The 22,390-nt window shown below is 47.3% G+C and overlaps 1 protein-coding gene across 7 annotated transcripts in view; it reads left to right on the top strand.

Moving 5' to 3' along the window:
- The window catches only part of MGLL (monoglyceride lipase), a 128,048-nt gene that overhangs the window by 5,734 nt on the left and 99,924 nt on the right, over positions 1-22,390 (top strand). For 2 of the 7 annotated variants that reach the window (XM_036911579.2, XM_036911583.2), the window contains exon 2: positions 14,740-14,884. In XM_036911579.2, the coding sequence (XP_036767474.2) occupies positions 14,760-14,884 (125 nt within the window). In that variant the 5' untranslated portion in view covers positions 14,740-14,759. Of the gene's footprint in view, positions 1-13,348; positions 13,518-13,699; positions 14,270-14,739; positions 14,885-22,390 lie in introns of those variants that run through there. The other 5 variants (XM_036911577.2, XM_057505914.1, XM_036911575.2 and 2 more) reach the window with 5 other exon arrangements.

Here is a 22,390-nt window from a genome sequence, read left to right as displayed (position 1 = left end):
ACTGTCTGTCACCTGTTTCTGGCTCTTTTGTGGAGAGAAACTAGCGATTCACCCACATTCGTATCTGGGCTGAAAATATTATAGTTAATTGTACACATGTCCCTATATGTAAGTCACTCATTCTGTTCTTTTGGCTATTCTTAATGAATCCCTTTGTTTTAATAGTTTCAAGCCCTTTTAGATATGGAAAGATAACATCTGGATCCTGGTACACTAGGGTGGCCAGATTTAGCAAATAAAAATGCAGGATGTCCAATGACATTTGAATTTCAGATGAACAATGAATATTTTTTTAGTGTATGTCCCAAATACTGCACGGGACATACCTATACTGAGAACTTTAATTGTTTGTCTGAAATGTAAATGTCTCTGGACATCCCACATCTTATCAGGCAGCTCTATCAACCATCCCATTCATAAGCCCTGCCCAGACTAAGTCGTCTTACTTTCCGTTGTCCCCACTACTAACGAGGGCATTGATTATGCACTATTCCTGGCTGACATGGCTTGGTTCCTGACCTGTAACGTTTCTCAAAAGTTAACTTGGTTATGAATCACCTGGGAATCTTGTTAAAATGCAGACACTGGGTCAGTGGGTGTGGGTGGGGCCTGGACTTCCGTGTTTCTAACAAGCTCTCAGGACAGGCTAATGCTGCTGGTCCATGCACCGTGCTTTGGTGGTAGGAACTGCGAGGTCCTGTCATGGCCCTGGGGCCCTGGGTGCTCAATCTTCAGGCCTCTGGGAACCAGAGCAAAGCCTGACGTGGCCCACATGCTCCTTTCCTCCGTGCTAAAGCCCAGAAGAGGACAAGGGCTTGAGCTGGAGAGAAGATAAGCTGTAGGCATGCTTGTGACTCTCCTGGTCCTCACACGTCCTCTCCAATTGTGGAAGGTGGGTGTTGGCATCATGTGGTTTCTTGTGTGGACTCTCGCTCTTCATCCTTGGGGGCCTCTCCCTCCACACACACGATGCCCCCCTCCCAGGCTGGCACTGTCTGCTTTCTTGCTCTTGTCAGGCTGTGAGTCATGTGAGGGCGAGGATGGTGGCGTGGAGCTCCACAGCCCAGCGTCTCGCACAGTGTCCAGCATATAGCAGCTGCTTCATGAATGCAGGTTGAAAGACTGAAAGGAAATGTAAATGAATACTGGCTTCTTGGTCAACACTGTCCTTAAAGTAATTTTTTGGATTCACTTTTAAGGTCTCCCTGTACAGGACTGTCCTGCTGTGGCTGTTGGCTGTATTTCCTGAGGGGGAAAGAGTCCTTGGGTGGTTTCCTCAGTTTCTCATTTTTCTGTTTCCCAGGTGTCAACTCCCTGGTACCACCTTCCCCCACCCCCACTCTTGGGGACTTAAATGTGCCAACTTCTTGGCTTGTCATAATTCCTCTTTCCCAGTCTTCCTGCTGCCGAGCCTTCTCTGGGGGTCTGAAGAGACTCCTGTTTTACTCTACTCTTGGCTCTCTCTGTCCTCCCTGGACACCTCTACAGCATGCCTCTCAGTTCCCATTGCCCATGGCTCCAGCCATCTCTCTCCCTGCTAGAAAATTCCCCAGTGGTTTAAGGTTAAGGATAAGTTAAGTCAGTAGGTTCAGTCATATCTGTTGAGGTTCTTTGATGGCAAGCAAAGGAAATCAAATCTGGCTGACTTAAACCCAAGGGGACTTTATGGGGGTCTATTGGGGAGCTCATAGAACACAGTGGAGATTGGAAGGCCAGCTGGGAAACAATAGATTGGGACCCAGGATATGCAGCAGGCCTCTGTCAGCAGAACACCCAATCTCCTTGCCCAGAAAGCCTCAGAAAGAGAGAATGCCCTCTGCGCCTTCCACCCCATGTCACTTGGCTCAGGAGTTAGTCAGAGAGGGTCCAGGGGCCTTCTTGGGCCCTGAGTCTTGGCTGAAGTGATGCAGGCACTTTGACAGTTGTCCCAAGAATCCAACAGTGGTGGAGGGTTCCTGAAAAGGAAACACAGCTGCTGTTAGAAAAGAACAAGTGTTACCTGGTGGTCAAAAAACAATCAAGCAAATAAAAGAAGGCAAATGTCCATGGATACCTCTTATGGATTTGAAGGAAATGAGAGGGAAAAATCTGACACAGGTCTGTGGCAGGGTTTGGGTGAGAGACCCCAAGTGCCCTAATTCCTGGTTTCCATTTGATTTTCACAAAGGAAACTCTACGACTCCCCTGGGAATGGAAGGAGGTGATAGAAATACTATACACAGTTCAAAAGGAGGGGCCTGGACCCTTGTTCTAATTCAGATTGTGCCACCACATGCTTGCTGTGCAATGTTGAGCAAGTCACCTCACCTCTCTGGTTTCAGTTGCTTCACCTGCAAAATGAGGGCTATAGATCAGATGATGTCTAAGACACCAGCCAGCTGTAAAGTCCTCCCCAAGGCTTGCCAGTTTTGCTTGATATGTAGAGAAATGTACACCTAACCTTGTAATAAGGTAACATGATTTCATAAGACACAGGTTCTCACATGTGTGGCATTTGAAAAAGGCAATTTGGAGGGGAGAGTTGGTGCTGTGTTATAAACGATAATGGTAATAATTATAACATGGCTCACACATAAAGCATTTGCTATATGCCAAGCATTGTTCTAAGTACTTTAATGTATTAATTCATTTAACCTTCACAATTCTAAACAGATACTATTATTACCTCCACTTTACTGATGAGGAAACTGGGGCACAGAGAGGCTAAGTAATTTGTAAGTACAAGAGCTGATTCCTACCCCAAGGTCTGTGTCCTTTACAAGCATGCTGCATGGCCTCTTTGACCAAAACCAGCCAATTAAAAACAGATCAGAAAAAAAAAATGCTGTCATTTAGAAAGCTGTGTAGTGTGATTCTGTCCCCACCAGCCCATGCCTCCTTACCTTGCCTAGATTATCTGGAAATATCTATACACATGCAGCAGTTTCTGCATAGTTACTCAACCCATCACTGGACTTCCCCTGCCTAAACATAACCACTGCCTCATTTGCTTTCAAAGACTAAAACTTAACATTACATTGATGGCATTGACTTCAAAAGAAGTAAAACAAATTTTTTTCCCAAAAAAATGAAGTAGGAGGATACATGGGTGGTCCACCACTGTTAATTGCTAGCTGAGTCCATTCTGCTTGTGCTTGGAATGACCCCCCTGGAATATTTTTCAGCATGTATAGCTTTTAACTGCTCCATTAACCAGACTAGTCAGTGGAAGAATTTCTCCTTTACGGCCGAGTGCAAAACTCATGACTGTGACTGGGCCCGTTTGCTAATTGCTGATGTACTGGACTTGCCGAATGCGTGGAAGGAAGGTGGCATGTGGGTGGGAACCTGTAGTTTTGGTAGAGTTGATTGTACTTAATGGCCTTTCCCAATAGGTGCTTAAATACATAGTAGAAATAGAAATTCACAGAATGACTGCCTCTGAGAGATGGAGACCGTGTGGGCAAATCCTTAGGCCGACCAGCAGGGGCTGAAGCCCAGAAGCTCAGGCTCAGGCAGAGCGGAAGGGGCCTGGACCAGGAACTGCGATGGCAGATCAGAGGCAGAGCAGAGGTTGGGGGGGAGCACGCCCACACCAGTTCTCCCCCCAGGACTCCACCCTGTGTGTCCCCTGCCTGTTACAGCCACACCCCTGACATTATGACTTTGCGTTATCCGTGTCCCACGTACACTGTAAGTTACTTAATATCTTTCTTTAAATCAACCTGTAACAGAGTGAAAAACTTGGCATCTCTGCCTTTCCATCATCTCTGTCTCCTTTGCTGCCTTGATCTTTGGGTCATGAAGCTTCTGCTCAGCACTGCAGCCTGCCCACGGGCTTGTCCGTTGTCAGAAGGGATCCTGCTCATGACAGAAGATGGCTGCATCCAGCCCCTTACCTGACACTCGCCTCCCCAAAGACGTAAAGAAGTCTGTACAACAAGGACGACTGGATGGTCAAGGACATGTAGGAACATGTCCTGACCTGTGGTGACAAAGTGACAACTAGCCAAGGACAAGGGGCTTCACCACCCTTCTCAGACCCTTGCTGACCCTGAGGTAATCTGTCACCTGCTGACCGCGCCCCTGCTTCCCTGATATGAAAGAAGGCTGCAATCAACCCTGAGTTCAGAGGGCACTTAGGACATTGGCCCACATCTTCTCGGGCTGCTGGCTTTCCGGGTGAAGTTACTTTCCTTGCCCCAGCACCCCGTCTCTCGACTTACTGGCATGTCGTGAGGCGAGTGGCACAAGCTTGGACTTGGTAGCACGCCCATGTTTTAAACTTCATTAATTTTAATAGGAAATGAACAGTTGCCACAGACTTAAGATAACTCCATAAATAAAATGAATGAAAAGAAAGTCCAGTGGTTAAAAAGGGAGACGGGCAAGCACTGGAGTGTTACAGACACGTAAAACCCAACAAAGACTTTGCTTGTTACTCATCAGAAAGCTGAGCGAGAACCGGAGGGGGCTTCCTCACAAGGAGGCCAAGCAGCATTTGACACCCTGGGCCCTGAACACCTGCATCTATTTCCCGGACATTCCGGGTCCATGTGCTAGTCAACAGGAGGGAACACAGGAGGCGAACGGATCAGGTTCAAAGGCTGCTCTGCCACGACCCCACGTGTGACCTTGGGCCAGCGAAGGAACCAGGGCAATTTCTGCAGCTATAAAATGCCGTGCTAGAGCCCAGCCCACAGGGTCTTTGCATGTAGTAACATCCCTATTTTGGTTCCAGCAAATGCAACATTTGCTGAAAATGCACTAAAAAGGCTAAACATTCACTGTTATGTTTTTTCCCGTTTAACTGTTAATGGCCAAGGACGGGCAGTTGAGTGGCTTCAACCGCCACCCCTGCCCTTCCCCTACCATTGCTTCTGATGATGTTGGCCTAGGTGTCCATGGAAGAGTAACTTGGAGGGTTGAGTCAGCCCTCAGGAGCTTGTCTGCATCCTCGCATGTTGTGGAACTCATATTTGCATTTAATTCTCAGCAGCCCTTTTTCAACCATGGGCATGAGTGGCCCCAAATCTATACAGGAAGAATTTGTGAAAAAGGAATGCAAGACTTTATAGAAAAAACAGGAAAAGAGGGCCAAGGTAGAAATGATTTGGGAAAAATGTTTATATACATTTCAAATTAGACTAAACAGCAGGATGAATATACCCCCTCATAACAACATTAAGAATATTTATGACCTCTTTATTTACAGCGTTGGGTACATCCTATACATTTGTCCTGTCATTTGTAAATTATTTTTTGTAGATAGTGTATTTATTACAAAGTCTTTCTTTTTTCCTTTCTCTTTGCATTGGAAAAACCCAGCAGTCTTCCCAAGTAGGGAGAAACCGAGTTTTCCCCTCAAGTCTCCTTTACTTTTACTCAGAACAGTTCTGACACTCCTGGTCACCAAATGTATGTGTGGAGTTTCCCATACCAAGCAGTCTGTGACATCAGCTGGGTGCCCTATAATTTAATGCATTACCTGGAGATAGTGGGAAGTTCTAAAGTCACAATGCAAATGGCACGGGGATAAAGCAGCCATTCACTGGGGCCACTGAGTCAACAACACTCCACGCCTTGCTGAGATGTTTCTCAAGCTCTGACCTGAACACCTACACTCAACAGCTTGGTCCTGACTTTTGAAAAGGCCCAGCAGCATGGAGCCACCAGAAATTCAGTTACTCTCACTGCTCTTGGATGGCCATGTGTCTTACTTGCTCCCTTCCTCCTCATAGGTGTTTCTGGCATGTTCCCCTCTCCTCAGACCACAGAGCATCTGTGGAGAGCCATGCAAGAGCTGGCAGGAGGGACTGCCTGTGGGACCAGGGACTGCGGCACAGGTGTGGGAAGGAGTTCGATGGGAATGTTTTAGTTCTCACGGGCACTTTTAACACCCCATATATTCCCTTATCTTAGTTATGGTGATATTTTCTTGCCCCTGATCTGTCAGGGGCCAGGCACTGTGCTAAGTAATTAACCTGCACTATTCCATTCAGTTCCATGAACTGGACAGGAGTCTTAATTATCCCCATTTTGTAGAGGCAGAAAGAGGGTAAATCAGCTGTCCCAGACTGTGTCCTTGAAGTCAGCAGAGCCGGGATCGGACCCCAGGCCGTCTGGCTCCCAGATGCACAGACCTTGTGCCTGCACTCCACTGCCTCTTCCCCAGAAAGTGTCATGACAGAGGTGTCTGCACTTGCTGTATCCACTTATTTTCCATTCACATTGTAACTCAGCACAGGCTGTCTTCTGCCCTGATTAATCCATGCACTGGGTTCTCTCTAAAGTCACAAATGGTCAACTGGTCATTGAATCTACTGGACATATCCCGGTCCTCTGGTGGGACTTCCAGACAGCATTAGATTCAGTTAGTCGTTTCTACTTAGAAGCTTTGGATCCTGTGAAATCCCACCTTCCTAGTCATTCTCCTCTGTCTCCATCTGATGCAAGCCAGAAACCTAAGGGTTTTTTTTAGATGGACACAGCAGAGGGCTGGGCAGGTGGGCAGATAATGCAGCTTCTGTAGGGGGCAGCTTCTATTCGACTGTTGTGCAGACCACTGCAAGCCACAAACGTGGCCTCTTATTGCCCCAGACTTTGGCCTTTTACAGGAAATCCAGAAGCCAGCCCTATTATGTGAAATGTCCTGGTTTTTTAATGTTGGCTACTAACTCAAGTATTTTTGAAGATCAGACTAAACTCCTGTAGACACAGTGCCCAGGCTGCCAGGTCACACCTCCACCTGCCTGCTCTCCCAGGTGAGGGCATTCTCTCCCATGGATGCAAGGACCGCTCCGCTTCTGGGCCAGTTCTCAAGTCTCCAGCCTGACCTCTCTCTTCAGTTCTAGAGCCACCAACCCAGCCTCTCCTACAGGCCCTCGTTGCTAAGGCCCCATGTGACTGTATCCCTCTGCTCTTCAAGAGAAACTGGGAATCTGGATTTGCAAGCAAAATCACCAATTTTTAAAATTCAATCAAAAATTTCTTCTCAGAAGAAAAAGTACTTCTTCTTGGGTCAGATTCGACATCAGGGCCTCCAAGCTGCCAGCCCAGGTTTAGTGTGAGCTGGCTGCCCACCAGGTGCTGTGCTGGGGCTCCACTGACATGATCTCAACTGCCCTTGGCCAAGGCCTGAAGGAGGCATTCACCTCGCTCTGTTTCAGGTGAGGGGGCAGGGTCAGTGGGGTAAAGTAACTTGCCAGGAAGGAACCGGCTAGTCAGGGGAACATATTTCTAAACTTAGGTATTTTTTTGCTTAACTTAATTTTCCCCTAAGTTTGATTGCACAATCTTACTTCTCTATCATGCACTCTAATTACCATCTCTGTTTCCAACCTCCACTTCTCTCCTACCAGGAGTGATTTATAATTGAAGTATACAGCAACCAAAATCCCTGTGAGTGCAAAAACCTGTAGAAGTTAATTTGCACATACTAAAATATCTACTAAGAGAAACGCCTGATTTTCTTGATGTTTTCTGGCTTACTCCTTCTCCCTTTCCCCTCACAGTTGTTTCTAGCATGTTCCACTCCCCTCAAACCCCAGAGCACCTCTGGAAGGGCACAGTGAGGACACATGTGGGGCCAGAAAGACCCCAGTTTTACTTGACTTGCCACCCTGCCAACCAGCATTTCTATGGGAGATAATTGTGTAGTAGAGTAATTCTGTCCAGGGACACTGGGGCCTGAGGTCTCTGTGGGCACGTGGGTAAGCAGGGACTACTGAAATAAATAGCTAGATACAGGACCTCTGCGTCTGCATAGGCAGAGGAGATGTGCCTTTCCTCCCACAAAGAACAACTAAAAACCTTGGACATTACATAGATAACAGCATATGGAAACTCTGAAAGGTAGAGAGAAGGCGGACCAGCTAGGGACCTCCGGAACCGAGGAACAACCTGGTGGTGAATTTCCTGGGTGTTTGTTCTGCCTTATATATGCCAGAATTGGAGCTAAAGAAGCCATCAACTCAGATATGCCATGAGCATATATCAAACAATACCCAACAAAACCCTGCTCTTTGTGGCCAAATGACCAGGAGAGGGAAAGCTGAACAAGACAGAGAACTTCAGACATTAACCTTTTTATACCAGTCATGCAACACAGAAAAGAATGTGGCCCACACCCACACCCACACCCTCACACCCATACAGGCTGAATGGGAAACTTGGGCTTCTATCTCCACCCAGAAATAACGAGGCAACACTGCCACCCACCCAGCTCCTGGCCTGGAGCAGTGTCAGAGAAAGCCAGCTAAAACGGAAGGTCTAAATAAGATCCAGAGTCTCACAAGGTAATACAAAACTGTCCAGTTTCCCATATAAAATACACGTCTTAACCAAGAACCAGAGAGAGACATTTGAATGAAAAAAGACAACCAGCAGATGGCAACAGAAAGAACAGGTTTTTCAAGCAGCCATGATAAAAATGCTTCCATGAGCAAATATGAACACACCTGAAACTAATGAAAAATAGAAAGTCTCAGAAGAGGAACAGAAGGCAATTTTAGAACCAAATGGCAATTTTAAAACTGAAAAATCCAATAACTGAAATAAAATTTCAGTGGACAGGTTCAGAGATAGAATGGAAGGAACAGAGGAAAAAAAATCAATGAACTGGAAGATAGGACACTAGAAATTACCCAGTCTGAACAACATGGAGAAAATAGAATGAAAAAAAAAATGAAGAGAGCTGCAAGGATCTATGAGACTATAATAAGTGATCTGACATTCATATCATCAGAGTCCCAAAGGGAGGGGAGGAAAGAGGGTGGGGCTAAAAAATACTTGAAGAAATATGGCTAAAATGTCCTCAATCTGGCAAGAGACATAAGTGTGCAGATTCAAGAAGCTGAACAATCCTCAAATGGTATGAAGTCAAAGAAATTCATGCCAAGAGACATCATAGTCAGACTTCTGAAAACTAAAGACAAAGAAAAATCTTGAAAGCAACAAGAAATAACATCTTATCCATAAGAGAAAAACGATTTGAATGACAGTGTATTCATCAGATACCATGAGGCCAGAAGGAAGTGGTAAAGCATTTTTCAAGTACTGAAAGAAAATGATTTAACCACAAGTCTATACCTATTTAGGAATATCCTTCAGGAATGAAGGGATAGTCAAGATATTTCCATATGAAGGAACACTAAGAGAATTTTTGCCAGCAGGCCTACCCACAAAAAATGGCTGAACCAAGTTCTCTAAGCAGAAATGAAATGATATAAGGAAACTTGGAATACTAGCAAGAAAGACCACAACGAGCAAAAATATGGGTAAATATAATAGGCTTTCCTTCTCTTCTGCAGTTTTCTAAATTTTATAATAATAGGCTGATATGGTTCTCAATGTATAGAGAAGAAATATTTAAGACAATTATAAATGGGGGAGAGTGAAGGGACAAGAGGGGATGTTAGGTTTCTATATTTCACTGGAACTGGTAAAATGACATCACTAAGCTGTGATACATAAAAAATTAAATACTAGAGCAACCACTAAAAGGTCTATATAAAGAGATATTCTCAAACACAGTGTAGATAAGTAATAATGGAATTCTAAAAAATATTCTGTTCAAGTAACCTACAGGAAGTCAAGAAAAAGAAAACAGAAAAAGGAAATATAGAACAAAAAGTAAGAAAATAAAATGGTGGACTTTAGCCCTAACATAATAATTGTGACAATAAATGTAAATGGTCTAAACACCAATTAAAAGACAGAGATTGGCAAAATGTGTTTTTAAAATGATAAAATATATTCTGTGTACATGAAACTCACTTCAAATACGATGGTCTCTGTAGAAAATCCCAAGGAATCTACAAAACCAAACAACAAAAACTAATATATGTATAATAAATGAGTTCAGCAATGTCTCAGGATACAAGATCAACATACAAAATTCAATTATATTTCCATACACTATAAGTGAACACATGGAAACTGAAATTAAAAACATATAACATTTGATATTACTAAAAAAAAATGTAAATCTGACCAAACATGTACAGAACTTGTATGCAAAAAACTATATAACATGGGTGAAAGAAATCAAAGAAGACCTAAATAAATGGAGAGACATTCCACGTTCATGGATTAGAAGACTCAACAAGGTAAAAATATCAGCCTCCAGCAAACTTATATACATGTTTAACACAGTCCCTATCGAAATCCCAGCAATATCTTTTTGTAGATATAGACAAGATCAGTCTAAACTTTATATTGAAAGGTGAAGGAACAAGAATAATTAAAGTAACTTTGTGAAAGATGTATAGTGGAAGGAACCAGTCTATCCCATTTCAAGATAAGATAGTGATAGTAATCAAGACTGTGTGGTATTGATGAAGAAATAGACACATAAGTCAATGAAACAGAATAGAGAACCCAGAAATACATCTACACAAGTAGGCAACCTGAATTTTGACAAATGTGCAAAAGCAATTCAAGGGGAAAAGTTAGCTTTTACAACAAACTTTGCTGGAGCAATTCGACATCCGTAGACAAACAAATGAACCCCTATCTTAATCTTGCAGCGTATACAAAAGTTAACTAAGCATAGATCATAGACTTGAATGTCAAATGTAAACTGTATAGCTTTTAGAGACAAAGATCGGAGAAAATCATGAGATGTCAGACTAGGTAGAAAGCTTTTAGTTCTGGCACCAAAAGCATGATCCACAAAAGGAAAAATTGATAAATCATATCTCATCAAAATTCAAATCTTTTAGTTTGCAAAACATCATGATAAAAGGATGAAAAGACAAGCTACAGACTGCGAGAAAATATTTGCAAATCATGTACCTAACATGGGACTGGTATCTAGAATATATAAAGAACTTTCAACACCTAACAGTAAAACCAAACAATTCAATTAGGAAATGGTCAAAGACAGGAGGAGACATTTCACCAAAATGGAATATATAGATGCCAAATAACCACATGAGAAGATATCCAACAACACTAACCATTAGGCAAATGTGAATTAAAATCATAACATATTATCACTGAACACCTAAAGGAATAGCTAAATTTAAAAAATAGTGATAACACTGATTGCTGACAAGGACGCTGAGAAATTGTATCTCTCATATATTCCTGGTGGGAATATAAAATGGTATAAACACTCTGAAATACATTATGGCAGTCTCCTAAAAAACATGCAATTTCTGTCCAGCAATTGCACTCTTAGGCATTTATCCCAGAGAAATGAAGACTCATGTTCGCACAAAAACCTCTACGTGAATGACTAAGCAGCTTTATTCATAATAGCCCCAAACTGGTAACAACCTGAAAGTTCTTCACCTGGTAAATTATTAAACAAAGCGTGTGGTATGTTCATACCATGGAATGCTCCACACAACAACCTGGTAATATTGAGTGAAAATTGGAATCCTAAAAGGTTACACACTGGGCAATTCAATTTCAATTTATGTAATGTTCTTGAAAGGACAGAAGTTTAGAAATGAAGAACAAATTAGTCATTGACAGGGTTTATGGGGCAACGGGGATGAGAAGAAAATAGATGTGGCTATAAAAAAGGACCATAAGGGATCTTTGTGGTTATGGAATGTTCTGGATCTTGGCTGTGCCATGTCAATATCCTGGTTGTGATATTGTCCTGTAGTCTTGCAAGATGTTACCGTTGGGGGAAACTGCGTAAGGGGTACAGAGCACTTCTCTGTAGTATTCTTACAACTGCATGTGAATCTGTATCTCAAAATAAAAAGTTTAATTTAAAAAAAAAGCCAGATACAGAATAGCACAAATCCCAATCTCTTAACCCCTAGGTTCCCAACCTGCTGCCCATGCAGCACATTCTCATTTACGTTAGTAAACAAACTAGAAGCAGCTCTTCAAGTTCTCAACCCCCATTTCTACTAGGGTTCTGCTGACAACTTAGCCAAAATCTGTCCTCAGAGCTTTCACATTGTATATTCAATCATGACGTGTTGGAGCTGCGAAAATTCGAAACAGCAGCTCTATAAGAAAAGGTGGTTTGGTGGGCTCTGGGTCCCCCACAATATCCAACAGCCCCCCAACTGCCCCCATTGAATTCCCATCCAGGTAAATCCAGTGTATTTACGAGGCCAGCCTGAAGGCCCACGGGCGGCTTGCTGCCCCGGAATGCTGCCTGCGGGTCAGTCTGAGTGGGTTTTGGAAAGTCACCCCTTCTCTGCCTCAGGTTGGTGACCTGCTTGAGGTCAGAGAGTTGGCTGAGCTACTGGACAGCCCTTACACCCCAAGCTGCTTCTCAAAGGCTATTGTTTTATGTCTTAAGTGAGATTGCAGGCCCTAAACGGCCTGTAAATCCAGACAATGTGACACTGAGATGCCAGTTTCAGTTTTTCTCAACATTACTAGGGTGGAAAGTTGCTTTCAAAAGGCAGAAGGACATGATCACGTGCTGAAGTCTGTGTGAGCAGGACACACTTGTCCCACTCCAGGGGGAATATAGGAATTGTTACCCCTGGTTTACAAGTGAGGAGACTAAGGCTGGCAGGACAAATGGAGGAGCTGATGCTCAACCCAGGTGGTCTGGACTCCAAGCCCAGTGCTCCTTCCTGGACACACCCCAAGCTCCATTGCCAGTTACTGGACAGTGTTCAGACCTTTCCCGGCTTGTGTAGAGGCACCAGAGGTTTTCTTGGGAGGCCCACCCCTTGGGCCATGGGGAGGGTTGCTGGGGATGGGGGTGGAAGAACAAGGCCTGCACCAGTCTGCCTCTTGCCTACCTCTTGGGGATTTGTACACCCCTAAACCCCAGCTTTAAATGTGTGTGTGTGTGTGTGTGATTTGAGTGTGTCTGCCTTAATGTGTGTGTCACCTGGGTATGCCCGGGACATGGGGACATGCCTATGTGTGTCTGTGTATCTGCCAGGGGTGTGTGTCTGAGGGTCTCTCTGTGTCTGTGTGTGTGCTTATGTGGGTTTGTGTGTCTCTGTGGATGTCAGGTGTCTGTTTTTGTGTACTGAGTGTGAATGTGGATATGTAGTGTCCACGTGTGTGTATGAGGAGAGGTCGGCGTGCACCCGTGCACGTGGTGTCCGTTTGTGTGCTATCTGCCTGTGGGTCTGTGCGCGCGTGCACGTGTCATCTGTATGTGTGGTGTGCGTGTGTCCCCATGTGTGTGGTGTGCGTCGCGCGTGTGTGTGTGGCGAGTCCGCCCGCGCTGAGACTCGGGAGAGCCCCGCTCCCTTCAGGGCTCCATGACAGTCCCCGGGCGGTCACCCTGGGGCGCGGCCGCCGCTAGGCGGGGCGGGGAGGAGCGCGTGGCCGGGTCCGCGGGCTGCACCCCCGCTCCTCCCCGCCCCGCGGGCCGGGCACACGTGGGCCCCGGGCGCCGCCTCCCCGCGCCGCCCGCCGGTCCCGCGCGTCCCCACCCACCCGGGCCGCCCCCGCCGCAGAGCCGGCCCGGGGATAAAGTGGCGGCGCAGACGCCGCGCCCTGTCGCCGCGGAGCCGGCGGCGCGCAGCTAGACCCGGCTGGCCCCAGACGAGGACCCGCGGCGCTCGGGGAACGCAGCAGCGGCGCTCGTGGCCCCGGTAACTGCCTCCCGGTCCCCGCTCCAGCCTGCGAGTGCCGTCACCAGGGTGGGGAGCAGGCTCGGGCGTCCAGGGCGCGCTCGGCGTGGGCTCCCGCGTCCCTTGGTGCGCGCGCGTGTGCGCGCGCCCCCCGCGGCTCCTTCGCACCAACCCCCAAATCAACTTGTCCCCATCAACTCCATCTTCCCAGTCCCCGCGTCCGCACGCGGACACCGGGAGAAGTCTCCTGGCTTTTTCTGTGGCATCTCCAGTGACAGCCACGGGCTCCATTCCCCGTGCTGTCGGAGACAGGAAGCAAAGTTTGTCAGGAGCCTCGGGGGTGACTTTGCCTCGGGGAACCCGCATTTGTGCTTGTGCGAGGCGCCTCGGGGTGCGCGGAGCTAGTAGCCGGTTTCCCGGGCAGTGGCGCCGCGCTCCATCCCTTCCCTGAGCCCCTCCAGCGATGGTCTAGGAAAAGTGGGGACAGGAACTCGTAGTGGAGATTCGCAGGCGCCGGTTCCCCGCCCTGGGGAGGGACGGAGCCCCGGAGAGCTTGTCAGTGAGAGCTGGAAGCAGGTTGCTGGGCTCAGCACCCCTAACGCCCCAAAAGGCAGGATCTGGGTGGGGAGGCAGGGCGTGTGGTGGGGGACAGGGGCTCGGAAGCTGCTTGAATACTACCCTGTGACCGCGGAGATGAGGGAACAGCCCTTACTTGCCTGATTCTCCATGCTGTGTGGTTGTGGAATGCAAAAGCCAGGACATGATGGAAACAGGTTTGTCATGGCATCTTTGGGATTTCAGACAGGAGGAATTAATTGGAGTGTCATCCACCCATTATTGTGCCCCTCTGAAACTTCCTTGGGGATTTTAAGATAGATGGGTCTTTTGCAGCTGGGTCTTTATACCCACAGAGCTGACTATAATTTCCACTTGATTACAGCTAAAATAGTCTTTAAGATGAAGTTTCCTGAAATGATTTAAAATAAACACAGATGGGAAGGGGTGGGGGAGCTGTAATGAGGCACTTAAAAAATAAAGTGAGCATTTTCTGAAGAACAAATGGGATTTTTCAGTCTTGGAGAGATTGCAAGAACTATATATTTTAAAAACAATCTTTGAAACGGAGGGTTTTTAAAAACTGCCTTTTAACAAAAAATGATACCCCAAACAAGGCTTTCCTCCCCTATCTCTATGTGTTTTTAACATATTTCTGACTTAGGAATATGTCCGCCTTTCTTTCAAGGACTTCAAGATCCTTTCAGAATGCCAGAGAGAAGTTCTCCCAGGCGGACCCCGCAGAGTGTTCCTTACCAGGACCTCCCTCACTTGGTCAATGCCGACGGACAGTACCTCTTCTGCAGGTACTGGAAACCCACCAGCACACCCAAGTAAGTCCCCCCACCCATCCACCCACCAGGGCTGCCCCAGGTGTGCATGGGGACATTCACACCTGCCTCTACTCTTTCTTCATGTAGCATCTCCTGTGGGGCCACGTCCTCCATGACCTACTTCACATGCTGTTTTAACATTAGGCTGAACAAAGCTGAGATTTTTGCTTTGATCATCTTTTTTAAATTAAGAAGCAGGAGTTCTATTTTCATTATAACAACTAAGATACAGACCGTATGGCAGTTTCAAAAATTCCACATGACTTCAGTTTTTGTACTGGAGTTGATTTCCTGTTGGATGGGCATTCCTTGAAAAGCAAACTCAGAAAACCACCTAATCAGATAAGACAGTCACAAAAATATATACATACACATATATATAGTAACCTTTGTTTTCATTTCCTGTTTGGTGATGAGCTTCAGAAGGTGTCATACGTGTGGATCTAGGAAGAAAGTGGTCTGGATATTTCCTTCTAATGTCTTGCCAGCTCAGTTACTTTGTACATTTCCCATCAAGGATTTGTCTTGCTGTTAGAAGCAGGCATTGGGAGTGTACACAATAAGACAGCTGGTCTCTTGCTGCTTCCCTCCTCTTGTATGAAGCAGGGAAAACCCTGCTTGTTTGTGTTATTCCGGGAAAGAAATTATCTGTGGCAGCCGACTGGCCTTGAGAAGAGTGAATGTTTTCTGGTCTATGGGCATTTCACCTGTTCCATAGGCCTCTGGTCTCTGAGGGGACATGGTGTGGAGTGGATTACATATCTCTTTGGTTTCAGTAATTACCCAATGCTAGCACAGCTATAAAATTTCTCCCATATTTTCAACAAGGTATGTGTAATCCAGGTACCAGCGCATTTGAAAAACAGAGGGAGGGACTTGTAAAGATGGGGATTAAAATCATAGCTTCAGGGCAGCTATTCCAACTGGCTGTGGTAATGAGCTGTTCATAGTTGCTACCAGTTCTGGCAATGTCTTTCTTAAAGATTTCCTCTGGAGGAGAATATGTATGTCTGTATGTGTCAGATGCAGGGAGGGAGGCAGGATTGTTAATCATTAACATTAATTCCCTATTCCGATTTAACTTGCTGTAGAATTGCATGTTCTTGGTCTAGTTCCTAACAACTTCGTGGTGTGTGCTGTGTTATTTGCTCAATAGACAAAAGGAGGACAAAGCGTTCAAAGCCCAAGTTTCTAATGTCCGAGTCTCAGGCTTTGGGGGCTTTCTTAGTTGAGTGGGGAGGCTGTCCTAGTTGGAGGTCAGTGAAATAAAGAGGGCCTGCCACCCTCGAACGGACACAGGCCGGTGGGTGAGCGGGTTGGAAAGGGCCAAACTGGCTCCCCTCCCTGGGCTGTGAGTGGTTTCATAATACTTTTGTGGGGAGCTCTCTCTGTTCCCCTGCTTTTGCTCCAGGTAGAGATGGCAACCCCCGCATGGGTGAAACTGAGCTGTCTCTTGGAAGTCAGGGTTTGCATTGTGGCCGGTGTGAATGGAATTAAGAATGGGGCGGACCGTGGGGGCAGTTGTACCCTGTGCTTTGGACGAGACTAGCTGACCTACTTTGCCTCCACCCTCTGGAGATGGTGCAGATTCCCAGCCTCCCTTATGGAAGTGGGGTCTGCCTCTGTCAGAGGATTGTAAAAACATTCACAACCAACCCTGGACAGTCAGAAAGCCCTGGAGGCCGCCGGGTGACAGGTGGTAACCCTGTGGTTGCTGCACCTTGGAGAAGGGTAAGGGATCCTGGAGGAGGGATCCTGGCAGCCAAGGTGGTGGGGGGCAGGGGGCCTTAGGGCAGAGGGGTACGCCAGCTGGTGTAGAAGCATGTCCACATCTTAATAAGGAGACAGCTGTTGGGCAGGCCTTCCTTCTTGCACGCCTGGGACATCTCTGCTGTTGTTTAACATTGGTGCCTGCGGCTTTGAGGAAGAGTCACCACCAGCCTCAGTCTATACCCCTCTGGAGAGTGTCCTCCATGCCCTTTCCCTCAACTCAGCTAACGGTCCTCCCCACCTGCCTGTCAGCTGCCTCTGGCTTGTGTTGTTTTTCTGGTCAGTATGTTGCCTCCACCTTCTTGGGCCCACCCAGAGCACCTGCTGGAACATTCTGCTGTCAGGAGACTTGCCGGGCTCTGGTACCAGCTCTGCAGGTGGCTCAGAGCACCGCCGGCTCACAGATACCATCCACAGCTGGAAAACTGGCTGAACCTGCTTAGGGAAACAAATTATGTTTTTAATAAATGCTGGCTTGCTCAGAATGGACCCTGGGAAAAAGAGAAAGCACTTCTTGCAGTCATTACAATGCGTGTGTCCAAACACACAAACAGTGCTATTTTTAATACAGCAGGCCAGAGACTCAGTCTTTAGTTGTTACGAAGTAGAGATTTTTAAACTTATATTTGGCAGTGTCATGGCAAATTTATGCTCGTCTACTACTATTTAAGTGATAACAGACATACGCTTAACATAGAATGATCTCGGTACAGAATCCTCTGGCTTCTGTACCGTCAGTTGTTATTCCTAACACACCACTGAGCAAGATGCACTTTCGCCTTTATGAAGTAGTGTTTTCCTGAACAATTCTCACATTTTTCTCCCCATGGTAAACAGTAATAGAATAATTAATTCTCCCTTGTCGTCTGCTCATAATATACTATCAGTGGGAAATAAATTACAGCTATGTATCCATTCCGAAACAAAAATCTCCTGTGATGCCCTGGGGGACCGGCTGTTTGATCCAGATTTGTATTTTGGAATTTTAAAATACTGGTTCTTCAGCAAATTTCCACTGATACTATGGGCAGGGTAATGAAGACTGGCCCTCGTGGGGGGTGAGCTGCCTTGTGAGCTTTTCTGCTTGAGCACCTTTGAATTCAGTCCACCAAGCGGCCCTCAGTCCATTTAAAGATGACTTTAAGTTAACTTCTGAATCTTACTTAGCTGTCCCCAAATAGTGGCAGTGTAACTGGCCCTTAGGATGAATGCCTGACTGCATCACATCGTTGGGCGGAAGCTGGGGTGGCCTGGGACAATACTCAGTTTGATGACGTAGACCCCCAAAACGCCCTCCTTTGAACCTGTATGACCCAGAAGGCCGGAGAGCGCCCTGTAGTGGTGTGATTACACAGCTGCGATCCCCACCAGACACTTGGTTCCAGGCATGGGCCAGACATCGTGTTCATGTTTATCCACAAGGGCCGATGTGCAGCGAACCCACGTGGAGTGAATACGTCGGTGCTCTTCGCCTCTCTTTAGAGCTGGTACTTCCCGCATGCTCCGTGCACTTCGCCTGGGGGTGGCCCCTGCAACTCCGGAGAGCTGACAAACTTTCCTTTCTGTAACTTGTGCTGTGGAAACGACTGGTGTGTGCAGGGAGCTGTTTCAAAGTGCACTGTCCCTCTGCTTGCAGATGTCCTGAATGTAAACCTCTGGGACATGAGCCCTCCCACCCTGCCTGGGGAGTCTCTGTAATTCACAAGTGACTCATCTTTGAAAGGTTCATTAGCATTTTGTTCCATATTCCCTTCCGTTTAATAGAGACCTTCCAGAGCACAGGCTCCTGGGGTTCCTTCTCCAGACCTTGAGGGCTTTGCCCTCTTCCTTTTCGCCTCTGACTCCAGTTTCAGAAACCTGGCTGCTCCTTCCCACAACCCTGCGGCCACACCCTCGTCGTGGCGGCGCCTCCCGTTTCCCCGCCCCGTCCTCCAGCCTGAGGCACCCCCAGCAGTGGGCGCCCGTGGGGTTTTCAGGCCTTTCCCCTTGGTGACTCGGAGTTGGGCTGGGCGGGGGGCATACGTGGCAGGGACGGACCAACAAGGCTGATATGGCATCCTTTCTGGAACCTTTCCAAGTTCTCAGAGCCATGGCTGTTAGCAGTGGCTATAGGATCAACAAGCCAGGGCCCCCGCCTGCCACCCCTCCCTGCTCCTTATTCCTTACTTCCCAGAGCTGGGCTCAGCGGACGCCCCCTGCCTCTGCCCTGCCCTCTCCTGGATCACATCAATCCTGTTCTCCCGGAAGCCTTCACAATCTGTAGCTGCATTTCTGGGCGATGCCGTCTTAGGACACATCCTCCCACCTATGCAAATTTACCTGGAGGAGAAACGATTCCCCAAAGCTGGGATATATTTAAACGCTACAAAATCCTCCCTTCTGGACACCCTCATAATAGAGTCTTCACATCGGCCACCAGCCACTTGGGTGTGGCACAAGTGGCCCAAAAGATAAGGGCCCCTCCGTGCCAGCCAGCACCCAGACCAGAGAGCCGCAGAGGCTTTACCATCTGCCTGGACATGATTTCAATCCCCACTGCCTTCTGGAAATTTCATTCTCATAGATCAGAGTGGCTTTTGCCTGGTCTCTCCCTCTCTTCCAGTTTTTTATAAGTCAGATACTTAATGCCTCCCGCTCCCACCCCCCTCCACTTAGGGTGTTGGTTCAGTGTTCTGGGCAATGTTCTGTGGGTTCTGCTTCCGTCTTTGAGTGTTTCTGCATCCCTGTGCAGCCCCTGCTAACTCCTGCAGTCTACAGGACCCCTCCTCCCCCGAGAATTCCTGCCACCTGTGTGACTGTGTCACTGCATCACTCACCTCAGTGGATACATCCTCAGCGTCAAACAAATTGCATCCTTTATGTGTTCCTAAAAGTAGCTGTTTTGAACTCATTTCATTGGTCCCCATGGGTATGCGGACAGCCGAGGTCCCTGCCAGCCCAGCCCCGTGGACCTTTGGCCTGACTGTGAGGAGCTGGGCTAGCTAACACTCTCTGATTGAAGGCTACATCTTCCAGACATTGTGTCGGGCACCAGGGTGGGGAGACGGCGGCAAAAACCCCTTTGTTTGACAAAGGGCTGGGGTAGATGAACACATGGATAAGTATAATATGATGTGGCAAGTACCTAGAGGTAGGGACTGCTCCTAAGACATGTGGAACCTTTATGCAAATTAGAGGACACATCCAGGGAGACACAGTCCTCTGGATTGTGGCTTGGTGAACAGAGCATGGGATAGATTTCAGTTGCTATTCACCCTTTCAGCCATGCCCTTGAATGCCCTTCTACCCACGAGAGGGGCAAGGGAGGAAACTGAGGCAGAAAAGCATGGGCAGCATGAGAATTTGGGAGCCTCAGCAGCCTGGTATTACTGAAGCATAAAGCATGATGCAGAAAGTGGCAGGAGCCCAAAACAGCTAAAGAGGTTGGAGGGGACAGACCCTGGGGAGTCCCACAGGCCAAGCGACGGGCTTGGACTTGAACCTTCAGGGCTGCAGAAGTCACAGTCAGGATTTAAGCCAAGAAGTGGTGCAATCAGACTTGTAACTTGGACAGCCCGGACTGGACGTGTTTGCATAATCCAGGTGAAGGGTGAAGAGGGCTGAGTCATGGCAGAGTGGTGGCACCATGGTTGTGGCAGTGGACAGGGAGATCAAAGCTGACCAAATCTGATGGTGACGGGTGATAGTGGGAGGGAAGGATGCTCCCAGGTGTCTCCCGAAGCGTCGATGTACAGGGACCATGGAGTTCTCCTTCCCAGAGGGCATCTTTAGATTACTCTGACGAAGCTTGGGCTGCTCTCTGACAGTGAGAACAGGTGGGGACCCCCCGCGCTCCGGGGTGCTCTGCTGGAGCACCCCGGGAAAAAACCAGCAGGAGAAACAGAGGAGAGGGAGCATAGCCACGCAGACCCAGTTACCAATAAAACGTGAACAACAGGGACAAGTTCATTTTCGTGAACGTGAGAAAGGAATCATGTCTTCCATCGTCCCCCCCACAACGAGGACTCAAAAATTAAGCACCTTCGACTTGTATGTGTTATTTCATGAAATTTACACTTAAGCTCTGAGAAAGTGGACTTTACTATGTATTTTTATGGCAACATCATCATTTTTAATCAGATTACATCACAACCTTTCAGTTGCCACCTGGATTTTCTTTTGCCTATCTTAAGAATTTCCAAAAGTTTCTTTCTCTTGCATGAAGCTGCTATTTGTTTCTCTATCTGATGCTTCCGCCTCTGTTATCGCATAGCAAACTGCCTTATTTTTAAATAGGGCATCACTTCTGGGCTTTTTTGTTGTTTTTTAAAGACTTTTTGAATAACAAAGATCTTTTGAAGGCAAGAGGAAAGGCCGGCTGCTGTTCTTGCAGTTCATTTTTCCAACAGCTTCGTTAAGGGATAATTTCTTCCAGTTGCTATAAGAATGTTCTGCAGATACAAATCTGGCTTTGTTTTGCAGTAGAGCCTAAGAAAAAAAAAACAGCAAAATAAGCTGCTTCCTGAATAGCACTGTTGTCCACCATTGTCTATTTATCGGCACCTTTTAGGTTTAGATCTCAATCCCAGATGCACTTTGTCCGTGAATGCAAACCAAACTATTGGTTATTGTAGAAGAGGAAACGGTCTTTAGTGGTGCGAATTTTTACAGCTGAGATTACAAGACAACCCTTGTCCCATATTTTAGGGTCGTCCAAGGTTCTTCTTGGTAGGAGTTTCTGTTCATTTCACACAGCCTTGTTCGTTAGGGGCTGGGGGTGGGGATGCTGATGGTGGCCATCAACTGGGACTGGGGTGACACTGTTATCTATGTGTTTGGGGGCCTGATTGACTACAACAGGGGGCTGTGTGTAGCTGGGAGGGCTGCAAGAAGCACTGTGAGCTATGGGTCACTCTATTTGCAGCTGCCCTGAGTTCACATTAGCAGCCATCTCCTAACAGGCCTCTCTCCTGCACTGTGCTGACCGTTCGTTTCTGCTTTCGGCACCTAGCAGATCCCCTTGTGTGCTGTTGTGGAAAGGCATGCCTCACCTTCTTCAAGGTTTAAATGAGCTGTTTCTCATGGGGTCACAACTCTGTCAACATTCTGGAAGGAAGGAAGGAAGGAAGGAAGGAAGGAAGGAAGGAAGGGAGGGAGGGAGGGAGGGAGGGAGGAAGGAGAGAAGGAAGGAAATAAAAGAAGGGAAGGAGTGGCGGGGGTGGGGCGGGAGGAAGGAAGAGAAGAAGAGGAAAGAACAGAAGAAAAGAAAGAGAGCTTGGAAAATGAAGTCCTTAGTTGATGTTAGGGTGAAGGGCAATTCGACCTTCCATTCTTTGGTCAAGCTTTCGAGAACAGAAATATGTACAAGGTTCCACCAGGTAGGGTTGATGGGCTAGAATGGAAGTGGTCTGCTTAGTGGAATCACGCCTGTGCCTCCTTTCCTACTGCTGCCTCCGGAGAGCAGGTGTTGGGGGCGAGTGGTCCTGGGAAAGGCTTTGATGGCTGCTGCTTGGATGTGCCTCTCCCACCAGGCTCTCCGGTGTTCGCTTCTCTGTGCACACAATGTGTCCCTGGTGTCCAGACCGGCGGGCAGCCCTCCGCAGGAGCTTAATGAATGTGTTTTAATGAATGAGTGAGCCTGCTCCAGCAGGAGGAAAGGAGCATGCGAGCAAGTCAGGAACAGAGAGGTATTTTCCTCCTGGGGGAGGAGCCCGCCCTGGGCACTAAGGTTTGCCTAGAGTTCCCCAACTCCCCCCA

Source organism: Manis pentadactyla, chromosome 1 (assembly GCF_030020395.1).
Source record: "Manis pentadactyla isolate mManPen7 chromosome 1, mManPen7.hap1, whole genome shotgun sequence".
NCBI classification, from domain to species: domain Eukaryota; kingdom Metazoa; phylum Chordata; class Mammalia; order Pholidota; family Manidae; genus Manis; species Manis pentadactyla.
The sequence above is the reverse complement of the archived record's forward strand: the minus strand, read 5'-3'. Positions and strand labels throughout refer to the sequence as shown.